General features: G+C 39.9%; 1 protein-coding gene across 4 annotated transcripts in view; it reads left to right on the top strand.

Annotated features, from left to right (window-relative positions):
• Positions 1-20,358, top strand: part of FER (FER tyrosine kinase) — a 147,047-nt gene that overhangs the window by 63,926 nt on the left and 62,763 nt on the right. For all 4 annotated transcript variants that reach the window (XR_014503056.1, XM_083403894.1, XM_083403895.1 and 1 more), the window contains exons 13-14: positions 3,642-3,764; positions 15,936-15,992. Coding sequence is in view for 3 of the 4 variants with exons in the window: in XM_083403894.1 (XP_083260020.1) it covers positions 3,642-3,764; positions 15,936-15,992 (180 nt within the window). In the remaining variant the exon portion in view is untranslated. The remainder of the gene's footprint in view (positions 1-3,641; positions 3,765-15,935; positions 15,993-20,358) is intronic.

Below are 20,358 nucleotides of genomic sequence, written 5' to 3'. Positions count from 1 at the left end.
CAAGGGTGAGCCATGGTTTGGCTGCCCTTAGAGTATGAGTATTGCAGTGATTGTTCCATATCCTTTGACTCGCCCCTTTTCCATTTATGTGTAGGCTTACAGGACTTTAGATAAAGATCATAGTTGCCCTTACGTGGACCCATATTTTCATCACACTTCCTTAAAGTATTGCTGGAATGTTTTCAGCCCTATAAAGTAATTATATGACTCAACTCCTCAGGAGCTGCTAGAAGCCAAGAGAGTGTGTTAAGTTGCTGCAGATAACTGTGCTGCATACTGTCGTGCTGATTACATAGATTATTTTTAGAGCTAACGTGGGCTGTAATTGTAAACAGGTGTGTTAGAGTTGGAGAAAGACTTGCAAATGCCCTTTTGGGTTGTATTAACAACAAAACAAAACCTTTTTCTGCAAGATGTGGAAATGAATAGTGCCGCTCTAAGGGTTCATATTTAGGCTTCAGAAATGTTGCGTGCAATTTTTTTTTTTTTTTTGGCTCAGTAGGTATTTTAAAACTGATCAAGTCAAACTGGAGGAGCTGATAACGGCTTGAAAATCTGTATCATATTAAAATCAGCATGAGGGGGCTAAGTATGTTTTCATTTTGAGAATATCGGTGTGGGATATGGCAACGGATCTCCGTAGTCTAAGGACACACACTCAAAATCACATAGTATGCTCCCCTCAGAAGATGGAAAATGAAAGGATGCAACTTTCTGCTATTATCATGCTGGATTATGGGCAAAGTTGGGATTTTAATCGCCACCACTAATTGTGAGCACAGAACCTTGGGGTGGTATTTACTCCAAAAAAAAGGGGCCAAGCCAAAGATGGTGGAAGGTCTATGACTGGATATCTCACTATTTAAGAAAAAGTGAAACAGGTTTTTCAGAGCAGCATGTGGTTCTTGCATGGATGGGAGGGATTAAACCACTCCCAACCCCCTGTGCTGTTTTCCTGTTAAAAATCACTTTCCCAAGTTCTTGTTTGCTTTTGACGGAAGGGACATGGAGTAATAATAATAATAATAATAATAATAATAATAATAATAATAATAATTTATTATTTATTATTTATACCCCGTCCATCTGGCTGGGCTTCTCCAGCCACTCTGGGCTGCTTCCAGAAAAATATTAAAATACTGTAATACATCAAACATTAAAAGCTTCCCTAAACAGGGCTGCCTTCAGATGTCATTTAAAAGTCTGGTAGTTGTTGTTCTCTTTGACATCTGGTGGGAGGGCATTCCACAGGGAGGGCGCCACTACCGAGAAGGCCCTCTGCCTGGTTCCCTGTAACTTGGCTTCTCGCAGTGAGGTAACCACCAGAAGGCCCTCGGTGGTGGACCTCAGTGTCCGGGTAGAATGATGGGGGTGGAGACGCTCCTTCATGGAAATGCTGTGTGGGTATTTAGCCCCATTCAGAGCACAATTTTCATTGGGGAAAATGGAGTAGGGGAAGGGCCCAACTAAGTTTGTGCAATCTGGTGCCCTCCAGAAGATTTAAACTAACTCCCATCACCCTGACTGTTATCCATGCTAGGAGAAAGCTGGATTAAACCTTTCCCTCCTGCAGCACCGCAGTCCCAATCTGAATCAAATGCTATTTAACTTTCATAAAAGTTGTGGAAGACCACATCACAAGTCTCTTGCTGTCGCCACTCATGGTACCTTTGTGTAAAGCAATATGCAAAACCTGTCCCTGTTTGAATGAATGGTTGAAAAATGGTATGGAGTATTCTATTTATTTATTTAAAACATTTTGATACAACTCTTCATTAAAATCCCAGGGGGATTATAACACATACATTATCAATACATTAAAAAGCAACCCATTAAAATCCAATAAAAACAGCAACATCCATAGTAGCCACACAATATTCTATGACATCGGTATCAATAACCAGCTTGGGTGACCAATTCTGGAGCTGGAAACTCAGCAGAATTGGTCCTTTCCTTATTTCTAGTGGTGAGATGATGCTACAACATAAAATGCCCTCCCCAGTTTTTGGTAGATAGACTTCTGCAGGCTGTAGCACAACCAGGCGGGGATAATATTCTGATATCTCAAGAATTTGGTCTTTTCCATAGTAGGATTATAACTGTGTAGTTCTGGGGATAGGTCACTAAAAGAAAGAGTTAATATATCACCAGAAATGGCTAATTTTCATCTTCCTGTGCCTCGAAAAACTCATGGAAAGTACTGTGATAGTAGAGTGTGTCACCGTGATGGTTTTTTGTGCAATCAGTTTGTATTAGGGATGTCTGTGTGCAGAGCAAAGGAGTGAAGCTGCTTTTACCAGCGTTCAGCATTAGTCTCAAAGACTTGGATTAATGAAAGGATTTGGCTGAGCCAGTTCAAAACTGTTAGTAGACCATACTGTTTCAACAACAGTTAAAAGCAATACGTCTTGGTGGGAAACACTACTGAAAGCATATTATGTATAATGATGTACTTTCCTTGTTTGAGGCCTTTTATACAGTTTTCTTTCATAATTTATATTGTGTGCAGAGACTTCTGAAAACAACTGTGAGAGACATCCTCCAAATTTTGATTTTCATTTTTGGGGACAAGAGAAGCCTTCCTATGTGTTTTGATCTTCTAGTTCCCTGTGAAATCGCTAGTGTGTTTCCAGGGATAGCAAACCATTAAATACCTTGCTAGTCCTTTTACCCAGCTGCTCGGGTTGATGAAAAAGATTTAAGCCAAAAATGTCCTCTTTGATTACATACGCAGTTCAGTAAACTCCACATGTAGACTTTATCCATTGACATCCTGTTGGATAGCACAATACTAGAAGAGATGCATTCCATTTTATTTAGAAAGGAGAAAGTTGGTTTAAAAGAACTAATAATTTGGGACCTTTATTTCATGCTCCGTTTGGTAGCTTTTGACTATAGAACATCATTTAACAATGACGTTGCTTTCCATTCATAAGGGATTATATTTCAAGTTATTAAAATACGAAGTATCTAAGTAAGTTACCGGTATATAGTTTCTACTAATCTTTGTTACAGAAAATATTTTTATATGGGCCCAGTTTTAAACATTTCTTGGTTTGCTGAACTATAGTTTAGTAAGGTGAAAATCAGCTTTCTGATATGAGTATGGCGCTTTAAGATTGACATTAAACCATAGTTCCTTGTTTTCAAGAATGTACAGGGAAGGGATGAGCGCAGAAGTATATTGTCTTGATGCTCACTCTCAGCTGCTAAACTATGGTTTAGCAAGCTAGGATATGCTTATTCAAACTGGGCAAATGTAAATATTGGCTCATCTTTTAAACTGTAATCGATTTACAATTTGGCCTCAATGATCAGCCACTGTAGGTATTTGTCTTAAAATAGAGCAGAAGTATGTAAATATAACTAAGTTTATTTAGTGAAAATAACTCTCCTTTATTCATATTCTTATTTTGACACCAGTAGAACTTAAATTTAGTTTAACCCCTGTTACACTGTGCTTTTGTAATTCAGAAATTACACATGTTCAACTTCATGGGTCTGAACCCTTTACTCTGTTTCTGAGCACCTTGAAATACCATCCACCTAACAACAGTGGAGAAGGCAGACATTTCCTTATCCCTTGTAAAAGTTAGTTCTGTTAAAATTTTGTATTTCCTCTTCATTTCTTTTTGTTATAGAATCAGTATCGATTTGAAGGGACGGGGTTTTCAACTATTCCTCAGCTTATAGAACATCATTACACAACGAAACAGGTGATTACAAAGAAATCAGGTGTCGTTCTGCTGAATCCTGTTGTTAAGGTATGTGTATAAAATTATTTTAATAATAAATAACATGATTCAATTTTGTATGTTGGTGTATTATAATTATAATTTTGGGAATTATAGCGACAGGACTACCCAAACTGTATAGAAATTAATTCATATATGCGACTATAGTGGCAAGAATGTTACCCAAAAATGGAAAGAAGAAGAAGTCCTAGAAAAAAAAGAATGGATACAAAAACTTATGGAATATGCAGAAATGGTGAAACTTACCAGAAAAATAAGAAATCAGGATAACAAACATTTATAAAAGAATGGAAATTGTTTATTGAACATTTACAAACAAACTGTAATCAGATAAGAATATTAGCAGGATTATTGTAATAACCTGCAGTTTTATAAGAGTATATGTTTAAAGTAGATGAATAAATGAACAAATTAAGTTAATTTGGATATGCAGAAAATATTAAAAATAATTTTAAGGAACGACAGAAAGAGGGGGAAGGAAGTCAAGTTTTGAAATTATTGAAGTGTATAAAACTGAAAATCATTTGATAGATGGGGAGTGTGTGTGTGTCAAAATAACTCTGTACAGTATGTCACTTGTTTGCTTTCTGTTATCAAGTATTCAGTACCTCTTTCTTTCTCTCTTATGCACCCTGCCTTTTTGAAAATCACTGTTCCTTGAGTAAAGTGAAATCCCCATAGACACAGCTGGAGAAAGATCACAGATTGTTTAGCTAAAGGCAGTGCTTCCTTGCAACCATTTGAGAAGTATAAGTTCATGTATTTAATCATTACAAAGGTTACTCAGCCAGAATGCCTTGTTGGTTTTGAGAAAACAGTAACCTGTGAGTTAGAGAAAGAAATAGTAATAATAACCTTAGGGACACGGGTGGCGCTGTGGGTAAAAGCCTCAGCGCCTGGGGCTTGCCGATCAAAAGGTCGGCGGTTCGAATCCCCGCGGCGGGGTGCGCTCCCGTTGTTCGGTCCCAGCGCCTGCCAACCTAGCAGTTTGAAAGCACTCCCGGGTGCAAGTAGATAAATAGGGACCGCTTACTAGCGGGAAGGTAAACGGTGTTTCCGTGTGCGGCTCTGGCTCACCAGAGCAGCGATGTCACGCTGGCCACGTGACCCGGAAGTGTCTCCGGACAGCGCTGGCCCTCGGCCTCTTTGAGTGAGATGGGCGCACAACCCTAGAGTCTGTCAAGACTGGCCCGTCCGGGCAGGGGTACCTTTACCTTTACCTTTTTAATAATAACCTTAGGACCAATATGATCAGTATATACTGATCATTAAGGAAAAATATACTTTACAGCACACCCCAAAGTGCTAATAAATTGCTAATAAAATGTGATTGAGATGGCTGAATGTGCAAGTTTCAAGAGAATTTGTTCTTCTGTAACTTCTTCCAGTTATAATATTTATTTGTTTTAATTGTATCCTGCCTTACATTCCCAACAGGAATAATCAAGCTACTACATTGTGGCCATGCTGTTATGGGACATTAAAGAATTTTCAGACATATTTGCTTTGGGGAGAAGGTTGCTGCATATGACATATAGAACAGGGAAGATTATTTCTGTGTTAACATACTGTTTGAAATTCATGTGAATTTGCCAGCGACCTTCTTCATTTTTATCTATAGAGCTATAAAGCAGTAACTGGCATTTAAATCTCAGTGGAGTTTTTTAAACAGAGGATGGATTGCCATATGTCAGGGATTCTTTAGTTGTGATTTCTGCATTGCAGGGGGGTTGGACTAGATGACCCTTGGGTACATTACAATTCTACAGTTCCATGATTCTTCTTTTTATGGATATAATAAATCATTTGGTAAGTGAAAATTAAACAGGAGTATCAGAAATAATGCTATTTAGCAAGCAAACCAAAAACCTATCACTTAATTAGTTTGACCTTCTCTTACTTTTTACCCTTGCAGCTAACTTTTATAATTATGCCCCAAGTAACAGTCTTACAATATGCTCTGCCTAGTCCAAATCTGCAGGGACAAGGACATTTAACAAGATGCACAAGTATTTTTTTATTTGTAGTCTTCGGAGGCAACATTACTTGCTTAATTTGTTACTGGTGTAACCGTTTAGCCCCAGAGTATATATGCTAATAGTTTTAAATAATAAAAAGTCTGTTTCAGCACAACTGGTGTTTGGGCTTTCTAAATTGACCTTAAAGTGCTGGTGATATTAAATTATCCTGGATACTTTTTTAAAGTTAATACCAATGTACCTTTATACATTTCAAAATAAATTTAGGTATCTTCATCTTTAATGTTCACAAAACTAAGATCTAGGAAAAGAAATCAGATTCATGGAATAGTTTTTCAATTAGATTAACATTCACATTATTTTTGGTGACAGTACCAAACATTTTTATTTTGAAATTTGTTCAGGACATCAAAATGTCTGTGGAATATCTTGTTTACATTACAGGAGTGAGATTTATAGGAGGTTGGGAAATTGACAGAAAGTACCAACTTGTTTCAGAACCCAAGTATTAAGACCTAAGCTGTAACATCTCTGCAATTAGTTTAAGGAACCAAAGTACATTTGCCATCTTGTTTAGAAGCCTGTGACATCCACCAATTTCAACATGAATATAGTTAACTGTTTCCTGAAAGAATTCTAACGCACCATTTGTTTTGCCAATTTTGTTGTAAAATAAAATCTTTTTTTCCTGTTCTCTTCCCTAAATCTTCCAAGTGCCACAGTTTTCCTCGAAATGCCCCCCTCCCCCCCCAAAAATTAGCCAGTGGTAAGAAGGGACACACCTCATTCACAGAAATATTTTGTGAACAGATAGACTAGAAAATTCTCCTTGTGGGAGAGTGCTTTCTACCTGGCGCTTATAGAAAGCTTATCAGCCAAGAGGGCAAGTATATAGTGTCTGCTTTTCTACAGAACTGTTCCACATTCAGGTCTGTGCTTGTTGTTTAGTCGTTCAGTCGTGTCCGACTCTTCATGACCCCATGGACCAGAGCACGCCAGGCACTCCTGTCTTCCACTGCCACCCGCAGTTTGGTCATATTCATGTTTGTAGCTTCGAGAACACTGTCTAACCATCTCGTCCTCTGTCATCCCCTTCTCCTTGTGCCCTCCATCTTTCCCAACATCAGGGTCTTTTCCAGGGAGTCTTCTCTTCTCATGAGGTGGCCAAAGTATTGGAGCCTCAGCTTCACGATCTGTCCTTCCAGTGAGCACTCGGGGCTGATTTCCTTAAGAATGGATGCGTTTGATCTTCTTGCAGTCCATGGGACTCTCAAGAGTCTCCTCCAGCACCATAATTCAAAAGCGTCAATTCTTCGGCGATCAGCCTTCTTTATGGTCCAGCTCTCACTTCCATACATCACTACTGGGAAAACCATAGCTTTTACTATACGGACCTTTGTTGGCAAGGTGATGTCTCTACTTTTTAAAATGCTGTCTAGGTTTGTCATTGCTTTCCTCCCAAGAAGCAGGCGTCTCTTAATTTCGTGGCTGCTGTCACCATCTGCAGTGATCATGGAGCCCAAGAAAGTAAAATCTCTCACTGCCTCCATTTCCTCCCCTTCTATTTGCCAGGAGGTGATGGGACCAGTGGCCATGATCTTCGTTTTTTTGATGTTGAGCTTCAGACCATATTTTGCGCTCTCCTCTTTCACCCTCAATAAAAGGTTTTTTAATTCCTCCTCACTTTCTGCTATCAAGGTTGTGTCATCTGCATATCTGAGGTTGTTGATATTTCTTCCGGCAATCTTAATTCCGGCTTCGGATTCATCCAGCCCAGCCTTTCGCATGATGAATTCTGCATATAAGTTAAATACACAGGGAGACAATATACAGCCTTGCCGTACTCCTTTCCCAATTTTGAACCAATCAGTTGTTCCATATCCAGTTCTAACTGTAGCTTCTTGTCCCACATAGAGATTTCTCAGGAGACGGATGAGGTGATCAGTAACTCCCATTTCTTTAAGAACTTGCCATAGTTTGCTGTGGTCGACACAGTCAAAGGCTTTTGCATAGCCAATGAAGCAGAAGTAGATGTCTTTCTGGAACTCTCTAGCTTTCCAGGTCTGTGCTGTGCACACCCAAATGTCTGTCTGTGCAGAAGATGAAGAACTGTAGTTATAAGAAAGAAATGATTTTGGTTGTGAATTGTGGTGATTGGAGGAAGGGGATAGAGAGAGGGAATGCTCTTTTATTTTTATATACAAATGCAACAAAAAGAATACGACAGCTTATGAAATATTTGTAGGCCTACCTAGTACAATGTGAAACGTTTTATATTGGTAGTCCTGCATCAGGAACCAACTTCAGTGCCTTGAGCCCCCTAATAAGGGCTTGACAATAGATTGGGAAGTGTGCTTTTTTTAAAAAAAGAACTTGACTGTGTTCTATCCTGTGCTGTTTCAATATAGAATGTAGCATAATGTAATGGAAACAATAGAGCCAGGAAGGTGAAGTGTTTGCTTTTGAACTTTTCACTTAAAACTGCCTTCTTTTTAACCTGTCAAAGATACTGTTCTGCAATAGCCTTTGTTATTAGCCTGCTGCTATGTTCCCATTGATTATACAATGGAGCCGAACAGTTGGGCACTTTTACTTGGAAACTTAAAATGAAATATAGTGAAATAAATGATTACGTTTGTTTCAAGAGGAGTTTTCAGGGTCTGAGAAAGGAATCAAATGAAATGTCTTTCCTATGAAATAGAAAGCATTGCGTTCATCTATCCAGTTTCGAAACTGTATATGTGTTATTAGGAAGGAAACGAAAGGAAAGGGTTTGTTCGGGTGCTATTTTGGTCCTGGGATTCTACCCTTAGTGAACTTGGCAGTTGGACATCAGGTACTTGTAGTCCCTCACAGTTGGTAGAAGGCAACAAGTGAAGTGGGAGACTTTCATGTTGCATTTACTAAGCAATTGTTTATCCAGCCCTTGATTTCAGCTTGAAAACACCAAGGCTAAGAAAAGGAATATTGTATTTCTGTTTGCTTCCCTGTTGTATGGTTCTCTTAGGTTTCCCCAGCTCAGTTTGAAGTACCTAGTTTGTGGTCTTTTTCTCAAGAGTTCTTAGTCATGTATTTTCTAAAAGCTTGACAAACTTTTTTCCGCACACCTAGCCAGCTGTTCTTCTTTTCTGGGAGAAAACATTAAAACTGGCATGCTCTTACCTTGCTTAATGGAGACAACAGGCTGCCTGTCCTCTTCCTCAGACCATGGCACAATGTGGCCAAGATATCATCGCACCATAAAACCTCTGTCCACACCAGCCTCAGCAACTGAAATGAGGATGCAGCAATGCCAGGCACCCTACACTTCATATTTTGGTGCCAGTTACTTGTATAGTTGGGGCATTGTGGGCAGAACCCTAAAACCTGACTTGTACTTTGGTCTATTAGAAGTTGGGGATCACAGTGCTCTTTACGAAATAATGCTTAGATGGAAATAACTAATGCATGCCACTGTAAAGGTATCGCTTGCACCTCAATTTTCATATTCCTTCTGCAATAGACAAAGATAATGGCAGTAGATGCTTGATGATGATGATGCAGAGCTGTCCCTGAAGCAGTTTTTTCAGTGCCATGAATTGTTGAGAGTCCTTGAAAGATTTTCTTTTCTGAATCTCTCTTCATAACACATACATTTTTATGAAATACATTTCCTGCTATCTAACTTTATTTTTGCACTTCATCGGAGAAACCTCAGACATTGAGTTTTTGATTCATGAAATTCATGTGCCCTCTTAGAGATACTACTGTAGGTGGCATCAAATATAGTTTTCCTAACAAGATCATTTCTCATTTCCATCGTCACAGATTGTATCAACAGGTACGCATCTGTTATTTACCCTCATTTCTTCCTCTGCTTCAGCAACTTTTGACAAATGATATTTGAATACCTACTTTCGATGAATAATGATGTGCTGTGATGGTTTTGATGTCCATAAAAAAGCATTAGGTGTAATTGTTTCCAATATTGGAAATGGAAGATTGACTTTTCTTTTTTCTTTCATTATGTGATTTTTTTTTGCTGGCCTTACAGTAAATTATTTTCAGTGGAAGGTGGAAGCAAAAACCTATTTTCAATATATTTCTCTGCAGCCATTTTTAAATTACCTTTTGTGAAGGGGAAGAGATAACTAGAAAAAGAAGAAGCTATACATGTTGCCTTCTGATATCCTTATTCTTTCCCTTTTCTTTTCAGTTGTGCAGATTCTTTAATGCAGTATGAAGTCATTATTTAGAGGAAATAAAGGCTTCTGTGGTCTCTTCCTCCTCCCCTTTCAATTTGGCTGTAAACAAACAAACCAACCTATCAGCTTTTGAAACCATAGTAAATTAACACTTTTTTAAAAAAAACAAAAACAATACTGTTAAAGCAGAATCTCAAAACTGAAGATCAGAAAGTCAAGTTGACCCATTAGCAACTTATTGGATCACAGTACTGGTGTTGACATTCCCACTGTAGGTTTGAATGAATGAGCTGAACGTTCTTTATTGATTAGAGTCCTTATATTTAGAGAAATATAGGAAGTTGGTGACTGATCTGGGGAAGAACAGCTGCAAATGTCTAGGTTGTAGGGAGAGCTGAGAGAATGACTAAGATGGCTGAATGATAGAAGGGAACTGGGCAGATAACAAGCTGTATTTTGAGGTTTGATCTCTGCTAGTTGTTACCCCAGGTATCACTCCTTTTGAGAGTCACTGGTCTGGGTTGGAGAGAGGGATTCTTAGCTAATTATGTCAATGCACGATCTTAAAAGCAGTGGAAGAAAGCTTGCAGAAGGAGACTTCCCCATCCTTTCCCCTCCATTGCTGCCCTCTGCACCCCACAGAAGCTTCTCCTGTGAGCAGCAGAGGATCTTCCCAAACTATGTGGCTTGGCAGCAACCACTATGGGGAGGGAGAATCTTCCAGAGTAGTGCAGAGCTCATGTGGCTGAACAGAGCAAAAGGTTGTTGATCCCTTCCTGAACCCTTTGTCCCAATTGTCTGGTGTGTGTTGTCCTGCTTGTCAGCACTGCTAATTCTAAATGTCCACAACTGAAAATTTCATCAATGAATGTAAGCTAACTCATTCTTGATTACTCTCCATATCCACCTTATTGAGCAGATAAACAGTTGACTAAACACACAAACCTGGCTTTGGCTTTAAATTTTGGAAGCAAAGGATTGGAAATCTGTTGCCAGTTCATGTTGCCTTTCCCTAAAAGTGTTGCAGAAGCCCACCCATTTCTGTCTTACCACCTTAACTAAAAACTCCTTGTCACTTCCTGTCTTGACTGTTCTAGCTGTCCCACCGCTTCTGCCTTTCATTTTTCCTTCCTGTACTTCAGTCCTCTCTCCTCCAACTTTGGTCACAAATCTTTCTCCTAAAGCACTTTCGGGCAACACCTATGCCAGCTCTTCTCCTCTTTCTTTATGCTGAGAGTTGGTGGGGTTCTGCCTGATAAATCAGCAGGGAAATATTAAAAAGGGCAGTGTCCATATTCCAAAAGCCAGGGAGCAGGTGGAGACAGTCGGGAAAGATAGTCTATATTCCTCTTATAATGAAAAATGGATGAATTGCCCATTTCAAAGCCCATATCTGTTTCCAGCATTTCATTCTCAGCTTGCTACCCTCACCTTTCCCCCTTTTCTTTAATTCCCCAGTGGCATAATTCTGACCCATCACTAACTTTTTTTATTTGTCAACCCAGCCCACCTTGTCAATTTGCTATTCTCCTTTTGGCCTCCTAATGACCACTTTCTCATAACTGACTGTACATGTCCCCACTATAAGAAGTTGTCACCAACCAAATAGAGGTTGTCTGACTAATGATGGACAATTATTTGTGCTTCTCTGTCAGCTTGAAGCTGCTGAATGAGAGCAGTGACACCAATACATGCTCAAGCTTGTACTCAGTTCTGGGATTTAAATAATGCCTCGTGGCCGCACTAAACATCTTAATACAAACTTTGCCAAGTTGGTTTATGGGATCAAAGTGGAGAGACAGACTGAAAGAAGAGCCTTGTATTTAGACTTTGTAGTTATTCTGATTAATTTCTAGTAGTTATAGTGAAAGAAGGGATATTATTATGCGGTCTTAGAAAAGCAGATGTACTTTTAAAGGAAAAAAAACAAGTCTACACTGTAATTTTGTGGGCCTAAAATCAACCCATGCATATAAAATAGAATGCCTACGTGAGCTTCCTATTCAAGACAACTCATGGATAATGGAATTAATTTATAGACCATTTAAACAGCATTCAGTTACTGAGGACCTGTGAAACCGACTTTAACAAGGCAGCAAAATTTGCATATACAAGTCAATAGAGTGAGTTTTTTTAAGCACACATGAGAACATTACTGTGGAAGCAGATGAAATTCTGAATAATCCTTTAGCATGGAGATATTTGCTGGGGTTGAAAATTTTGACTGAAACAAATGTGCAAAGCTTGTATAATAAAGCAGTCTTGACTGAAAGGCTTACAAAAGGGAAGAAAAACACAGGTAATGATTAATGTGCTAATATAAATAGTGGTAACACTTTCTGACAGCTGATTTGATTGCAGTTTATAGTGCCATTTCGTTTAATTATTCCTCTGAAGGATTATATATCAGATACATTCTTCATAAACAAGTCTTTGAAATGCCATGTTGTCAGTATTTTTAAAAAAGTCATTCACCAGTGGCTTAAAACATGGAAATATATGAAAATCCATTTATTTTCATTTCAGTACATCCTCGCTTCTTTGCAATTTTTATTGCCAATCTAAGAGATCATCAGGTTAATACTTCAAAGAAAATGTTCCTGTTACTTTTTCAAGGAGGTTACTTTGATTCTTTCTTGACTTTATAGAGTTCTAGTCAGTTTGATGGAGCAAAAAAGAATACAGAGTGACTGCTGTAAGGAAAAGTATACGTGATGGGGTCTGGCCTCATTACCGCACCGGAGAGCAGAGGAAACTGCCTTATTCTGAGTCAGACTGTTGATCCATCTAGCTCAGTAAGGAATCTTTCTCCTGTCCCTACCTGGAGACACCAGGGATTGAACATGGAACATTGAAGATGCTCTACCATTGGTGTCCTTGACATAGGAGTACATTACGACAGAAATAGGTGCTATTCATTTGGGGGGGGGGCCTCCCATGCACCACTTTTGAAAATGCTACATAGCAGTTAATGGGAAAGTGCATATCCCATTGTATTTTCTTTTTCATTGTACTTGGGTTAAACCACAGAGCCTAGGACTTGCCGATCAGAAGGTCGGCGGTTCGAATCCCCGCGATGGGGTGAGCTCCCATGGCTCGGTCCCTATTCCTGCCAACCTAGCAGTTCGAAAACACGTCAAAGTGCAAGTAGATAAATAGGCACCGCTCTGGGGGGAAGGTAAACAGCGTTTCCATGCGCTGCTCTGGTTCGCCAGAAGCGGCTTAGTCATGCTGGCCACATGACCCAGAAGCTGGATGCCAGCTCCCTCGGCCAGTAAAGCGAGATGAGCGCCGCAACCCCAGAGTCAGTCACAACTAGACCTAATGGTCAAGGGTCCCTTTACCTTTACATATCCCATTGTATTTTCTTTTTCATTGTACTTTTCTTTTATCCCATTTGTACGTGCACTGCTTTGGTTCGCCAGAAGCGGCTTAGTCATGCTGGCCACACGACTCGGAAGCTTTACGCCAGCTCCCTCGGCCAATAAAGCGAGATGAGCGCCGCAACCCCAGAGTCGTCCGCAACTGGACTTTGCGGTCAGGGGTCCCTTTGCCTTTACCTTACATATCCCATACCTACTAAAGATACCGTTAAAAACTGATGTGTGTGAGAGAGAGGCTTTTTACCTTTGACCTAGGAAGCACTGTTCTTCATTTTAAAGGGGCTGCATTATAATAATGCAAAAAAGAAGCCCACAATTCATTTTTTAATTTTTTTAAAAAAAATATTGTGGACTTGTGGAGTCAGGAAATTTAGTTCTCAACAATATTAATGTTAGTTGATGCCAGCAACAGCTATGCATGTATCTGTTGCATCAGGGCTGGTTATGCTCTTGGAAATTAGTTCCTACTTTTTTGCAGATACTGCTTGAAATACTACTTAAACCTGCAGAATCAGTTTGACCAAAGTCAACAGCAGTCTTTCTGCTTACGAGTTCTCAACTCTCTTAGCTTTTCTGTCCTGCTCAATGCTAACTGTCTTATTTCTCTTCCTTCCTGGTTCTGAGTGACTTTGAAACAAAATTGCTATGTAGGGAGGGTGAATGCTCTAATTCTTATGGTAACTCATTCTCTCTGAAGTATTTAATTAAAAGCAGTTAGCCTCTCCTTTGTGTAACATTTCTGTTGAGACACTTGATGCAGAATGGCAGCTCTTTAAGAATCATTCCCTTGGGAAAAGTTGTCTACTGACATGCATCTGAAGGTTGAATGGGATAAGTTGGGATTGCATCTAAAGTTCATTCTAACACTTTTTGTTCAGGTTTATATCTGAAGCTTTAAATTAAAGGGGCCTATAACCTTCTTATGAATTGAGCCTGAAAGCAAACTGGAAACCAGGGAACTTGTTTTGAAGCAGGAGCAATGTGACCCAGAAGCTACGCTGAACCAGAATCTTTGCTGTTACAATTGCATTTTGAATCACTTACAGCTTCCAAAAGTCTTCAGGGCTTTAAACACTTACCTTCTGCTGGAGCAGGACTTTTAAGAGTCAATGAATTTCATTTCTCAGCTTGACTTAAGGGGACTTTGTTCACATTCCTGGTGATCACTGATTGCACCTCAAATTCCCCCACAGTCTCACTCACCAGGTTCATGTACATGCTAAACATCATGGGAGATAAAACATAATCCTGTAACATCCTAGAATAATTCCCACGAGGCTAGATGGTCTCCTAGCATCACCTTCTGAAACCTTTCTGCTAAATAGGCTTGGAACAACTTTAAGTAGTGCCCCTAATCAGGAACTAGTGGCCCAGGAGTACTTAATGCTATTGAGAGAGACAGCAGAATAAACAGTGTAATGCTCCCCATATCTTCTACTGACTTATCAACAGCAAATTGTGAATTAGTATGAATTGCATTTCCCAACTTAATTTGATTGTATAAAGGTCTTTGGCTTCTGACATCCGCTTCTGAGTATCAGAAGAATGAGCCATCTTGGAAATGAAACTGGTTCACATAAATGAGAAACGAATAATTTCATAAGGAATAAGCAAACTTGTCAAAAGATGCTTAGTGTTTCAAAATACAAATATAATTTATTAATAGCAAATATATGTCTCAACAATAGATATCTGAAATTATATTTGTCAAAATAAATATTACCGTATCCTCTTTAATAGAGAATTGCTCAAATTAATTGATATGATTAGTTTAATAAATGAGGTTTCAAACATAACCAGCAAAACTCAATCAGTGTTCTTCAGATTTTTCTCTCTCTCTCCGCCTCTCCAAACCTCATTTCCCCCTATGAGCCTAGTGAAGAGATGCTTCCAAAATGTGTTTCAGTGTGTCATACTGTATATTGAATTTTTGTTCATGTGTGTCCAGCTGTTAAATAGATATTTACATGGAAAGGTAATAATGACCAATAGAAAAATGTTGGAAGTAAAGAGATTTGTGCCAGATGAAATTTATGTGTTTGAATGGCTAACAGCCACTACTGTCATGTAATGCATATTCCATAATAGAATGTTTGCATGTGATCATTAGTGTAAACTCTTGCCATTGATGGGGTTTTTTAATGGATATTACTGGAGCTTGCTTCATGTATGTTTAGCAGATGCTAACATTCAGTTTCTTCATCTGTAGAAGAATGAACTAGTTTTCTGAATGTGCCAGAGAAAGGTCATTTTTAGGTTGACCAGCATTTGAATTTTAAAAATATATTCTTTGCCATAAGGTTCCTTTACATAATTTTTGCTTTAAAAAAAAAGAAAGCTTTCTTAAAAAAAACAGTAGTAGAGTTACCCTGAATTTAATAAAGGAGCGCATGCAATTTTGTATGTTATGATATCACACCTAAGCCTTAATTTTTGGATAGAGATTTGCTGTAGCATGCTTTTAACATCCTATTGTGTAGTAGCAGCTTACTCTTGAGATTATGTTCTTAGCATGTTGCTGATTGAATAGTCTCACTGAATCATACCTTTAGGTCTATTCCTGCTAGCTCACAGAGGTTTTATAGGAATGCAGTATTTTGTAGACTAAACACTGGTGTGTATTTCTTGCTGCAGGATAAAAAATGGATTCTCAATCATGAAGATGTCACACTGGGAGAATTACTGGGGAAAGTAAGTAAACATCTGTTCTTAATGAGGAAAAGTACACCTTAGCCTTGGAGTATACTTGTGATATTGAGGATGGTGGGCTTCTTCCACCACCCAGTATATAATAACATTGCTTTGTAGCAGAATTGCAATTTTTTAAAAAAATTGTCATATAATAGACCCAGCCAAAGTTAAGCAGATTTTTACCTCCGGTGGGAAGGTAAATGGCATTTCCGTGTGCTGCTCTGGTTCACCAGAAGCGGCTTAATCATGCTGGCCACATGACCCAGAAGCTGTATGCCTGCTCCCTTGGCCAATAGAGTGAGATGAGTACCGCAACCCCAGAGTCGGCACGACTGGACCTAATGGTCAGGGGTCCCTTTACCTTTAATACATTTAAAGATTTCAAGGCTTCCGGGTTGGCGCCATCGCCGAATGGCGGACTCCCTCCGAGCTCCGGAGGGAGTCTGCTCGGCAGGGGCTGGGTCCTACCGCAACGGCGATGCGGGGACCCTTAGAAACCACGGCCACGGAGGCCGTGGACATGGAGACTCGGCTTGCACCGTTAGCGCCCTCCCGACTCGTGAAGGAGCCTTTTTAAAGGCTACGGATCGGGTGCCGGGGAGAAGCGTGGTGCCTTGAGTCCTCTGCTTCCCCTGCTGAGCGCAGCCGCATGCCATCCGGCGGAGAGCGCTGACTTCTTCCATTGAAAATTCGGACTTTTCAACAATAACCCGTGAGTAAATCTGGAAATCGGGTTCAAAAGGAGGAAAAAAGAAATTTTTTTTTCGAATTGGATACGAGCGGGGGGGATTCAAAAAGGAAGTCAGTCCCCTCCCTACTGTAAATTGTCTAAAACAAAGACGGGGAAACCAAGACCCAAAAAGGCTTGCATTGCTGATAAAAATTACAATTCCACGATGGGGAACTACAAGAACTGTGCTGGAGGAGGAACTGGAGAAGGGAAACACAACCCCCCCCCCTGGGAACCGGGGCGATTGAAGAGAGAGCCTGGTGAAAGGAGTCGGAGAGTTCGACAGTTTTCAAAATAGCTGTCAAAGTCGGAAAGTGGAGTGGATTTTATTATGAGAACTTGGCTGGTTAAATTTGCTTCAATTTGCTACAATTTGTTAAAATCTGGATACAAAATGGCGAATATGGATAACAACTTGACTTTTGGACCAGAGGAAACAAAGTTATAACAATCCCCCTCGAGGAGCTTCGGGACATTACAAGGACTGGGAAAGTGGAAAAACACCAATGGAATTTTACAGAACTGGTTACCTTCTGGGAAAGCTGCAAAACGGAAACAACATCTCGTCTGCAGGGTGTTTTCTGCAGACAATAGACTTTTCTATTGAAGAAAGGAAGGGACTGAACGTAAGGTTTTGCCCCTGAACAACAACCATCCCTGCAGACTTACCAAACTTGCGAATTACAACGTTTAAGCAGCGGAACAAAAGGAAATTAGACTACAAACCGGAAAGAACAACGGAGGGAGTTTTACTACAGTTTTCTTAAAGACTGAAGTTAAAGCTTTGGAGAATAATAATAATAATAATAATTTTGATTATCAAAAAATTTATTTCTAATTTTAAAAAAAAAAAGGGAAAGCCAGCTGGAGTTGGGGAAAAGTTGTGATTTATGGCCTTAAGAACTCCAGGCAGATACTAGGGGTTGATGGTCAGGGGGAAATTAAACCGGGGACAGGGGGGGGAGAACTAAAACTCCAAAGGCTTGCCAACTTTGTTCTTTTTTGTTGAATTGGTCTTTCTTTTTTATTATTCATTATATCTCTTATTTTTTACCTTTTCTATTGTTATTATCTGGGGTGCTTTTTTTATCAAAAATGGAAATTGTGGAATGAAAGGGGGTGGGTCCTGGGGAAAGAACATTGGGTTGTTTATTATTATTAAGGGTAAAACAAATTAAGCTTTAATTTGAAAGGGGAATTTGTGTGGCCAACAATGTGAAATGGGAATATGGTGGGGGTGGGGGAAGGGGGGAGTCCCATAAGTGATTATGTATTTTTTGAAAAATTTTAATAAATATTATTTAAAAAAAAAAAATAATACATTTAAAGATTTCAAAATAAAACATTACAAATGCAGTCAGCTAGAGAATGTACATTTAACACAGCAAAGTTAAAACATTTTCAAAAAAACATTTCAAAAGAAAACATTACTAAAAATATTTTTTGCTACTGTGCAGATTTGCCAACCTATCTTTGCTCAATTACCTGCAGACTTGTCTAAGTAAAGGAAGCAGCTACAACCCTTCTTGCAGTCTCCAGTTTGACATGGTCCGAGCAGGATGTGTCTCTCCAGCCCCCAGTCACAGAGTGGTGTTTGGATGCTGGGCAGTAGCTGTCAGAATCTCTTGTATACTCTGTATTAGTGTAAGCTCCAAGTGCTTGGACAACGCCTCTCTGGGCATATTGCATATACAGAGTAGGGCTTTGCATGTGCATTCAACCCAGGTCTGCGATATGGGGAATGTGGAACCTCCGTATTGAGCACTGCGGGTAATGAAATGAACCAGCCCATTCCTTTGTCTTCAGTTTTGAAACACACTGTAAACATTGTGGGTGAAATTCAGAGAATGTTAGATGCACATAAATCCTATTAAAATAAATGGGACTTAAGTGCATAACTGTAAGCTTATATCCCATGAATGTGAATGGTAATTAGAGATGCCTAATTTTCTTTGGGTTGTGCTGTACAGCTGCAACACAGAGCCTGGCCTGTGAACTCCCTGCACTCTTTTGTGTGTGAGCCAAATGCTGGGAGCACACTGCATGCATAGCAGCTTCCCATTGTACTTTTCTCTCACACAAGAAAGTGGGAGGCTTTTCCATGTGTAGGATGTTTTCAGGTTTGTTTGGACATCATATGGAGATCTATTGAGCATAATTTCTACTTACTCATCCAAGTTATTAATGTCTATGTTGACTAGGTAAGGTAAAGTAAGGTAAAGGACCCCTGGACGGTAAAGTAAGGATCCTCTCATTTATGCCCATGGATTGTATTTGGAGAAATAGTGGGAGTATGCCTCCTTTTCTGCATATCTCCCTTTGCTCTCAATCAGTGCCAACCTAAGACTTTTTGTGGACTTAAGGTAGAGGCCAAATGGTGTTTCCCTCCACCCCACCCCCCACCAACCTTGTTAGATTCCATTTACAGCTTTCATCTGTTCCCCACCACCACAACCTTGGCACAGTGTCAGCTGAAATCACTTTGCCCTTACTGCATGGTAGGGCCAGCCTTCCCATAATGCAGGGGAAACTCAATTGTGTGATCGCACAGTTCCATAGGGACACGGGTGGCACTGTGGGTTAAACCAAAGAGCCTAGGGTTAAACCAAAGAGCCTAAGACTTGCCAATCAGAAGGTCGGCAGTTTGAATCCCTGCGACGGGGTGAGCTCCCATGGCTCGGTCCCTGTTCCTGCATATCCCATTGTATTTTCTTTTTCATTGTACTTAGGTTAAACCACAGAGCCTAGGACTTGCCGATCAGAAGGTCGGCGGTTCAAATCCCCACGATGGGGTGAGCTCCCATGGCTCGGTCCCTGTTCCTGCCAACCTAGCAGTTTGAAAGCACGTCAAAGTGCAAGTACATAAATAGGTACCGCTCCGGCGGGAAGGTAAATGGCGTTTCCATGCGCTGCTCTGGTTAGCCAGAAGCGGCTTAGTCATGCTGGCTACATAACCCGGAAGCTGTATGCCGGCTCCCTCGGCCAATAAAGTGAGATGAGCGCCGCAACCCCAGAGTCAGCCACGACTGGACCTAATGGTCAGGGGTCCCTTTACCTTTACCTTACAGTTACATAAATATGGGATCTCTTGGTTTCTCCACTTGGGATGATCAGACAGCAGAACATGTGAGCCCAAGACCAGCTCATTATACTTCTCTGGATGTGGCCTTAGGAAGCTTATTTCATCTGAGTTAAGGGATGACTTACATTTTTTTTTCATTTTTATAGTTGAGCATTTCTGTTACAGGGAACACCCAAATGCCATAGCTAAAATAGAATTAAAACATTTTTTTTTAACAAAAACCCTAAAATAAAACAGCACAATATAGAAAACAAGAAACAACCTCATATTATATCGGCCTGCCAGAAATGTCAGCTGAAACAGTCATTTCCTCTCCACTAGCTAGGAGCTAAATGGCACCTTAGTTATGGGCACAACAACGGAATGTCTAGGCACGCTTTTTAAATAACAGGAGTGCAAAGCTGAAAATGAATGAACTGCAACTAAAATATTATGTTCGTTTTTCACATGGTCTAGTCATTCCCCTCCCCTCTCCTCCCCTCCCCCTCCCCCTTAATATTCTTAAGAGGGTCTCTTCTCTAGTCTTCAGAGAGTAGCTGAAAGTGGGGAGGCAG

The sequence above is a fragment of the Podarcis tiliguerta genome, assembly GCF_965153285.1.
Source record: "Podarcis tiliguerta genome assembly, chromosome: 11".
Lineage (NCBI taxonomy): Eukaryota > Metazoa > Chordata > Lepidosauria > Squamata > Lacertidae > Podarcis > Podarcis tiliguerta.
Note: the sequence above shows the minus strand (reverse complement) of the source record. Positions and strands in the feature narration are given on the sequence as shown.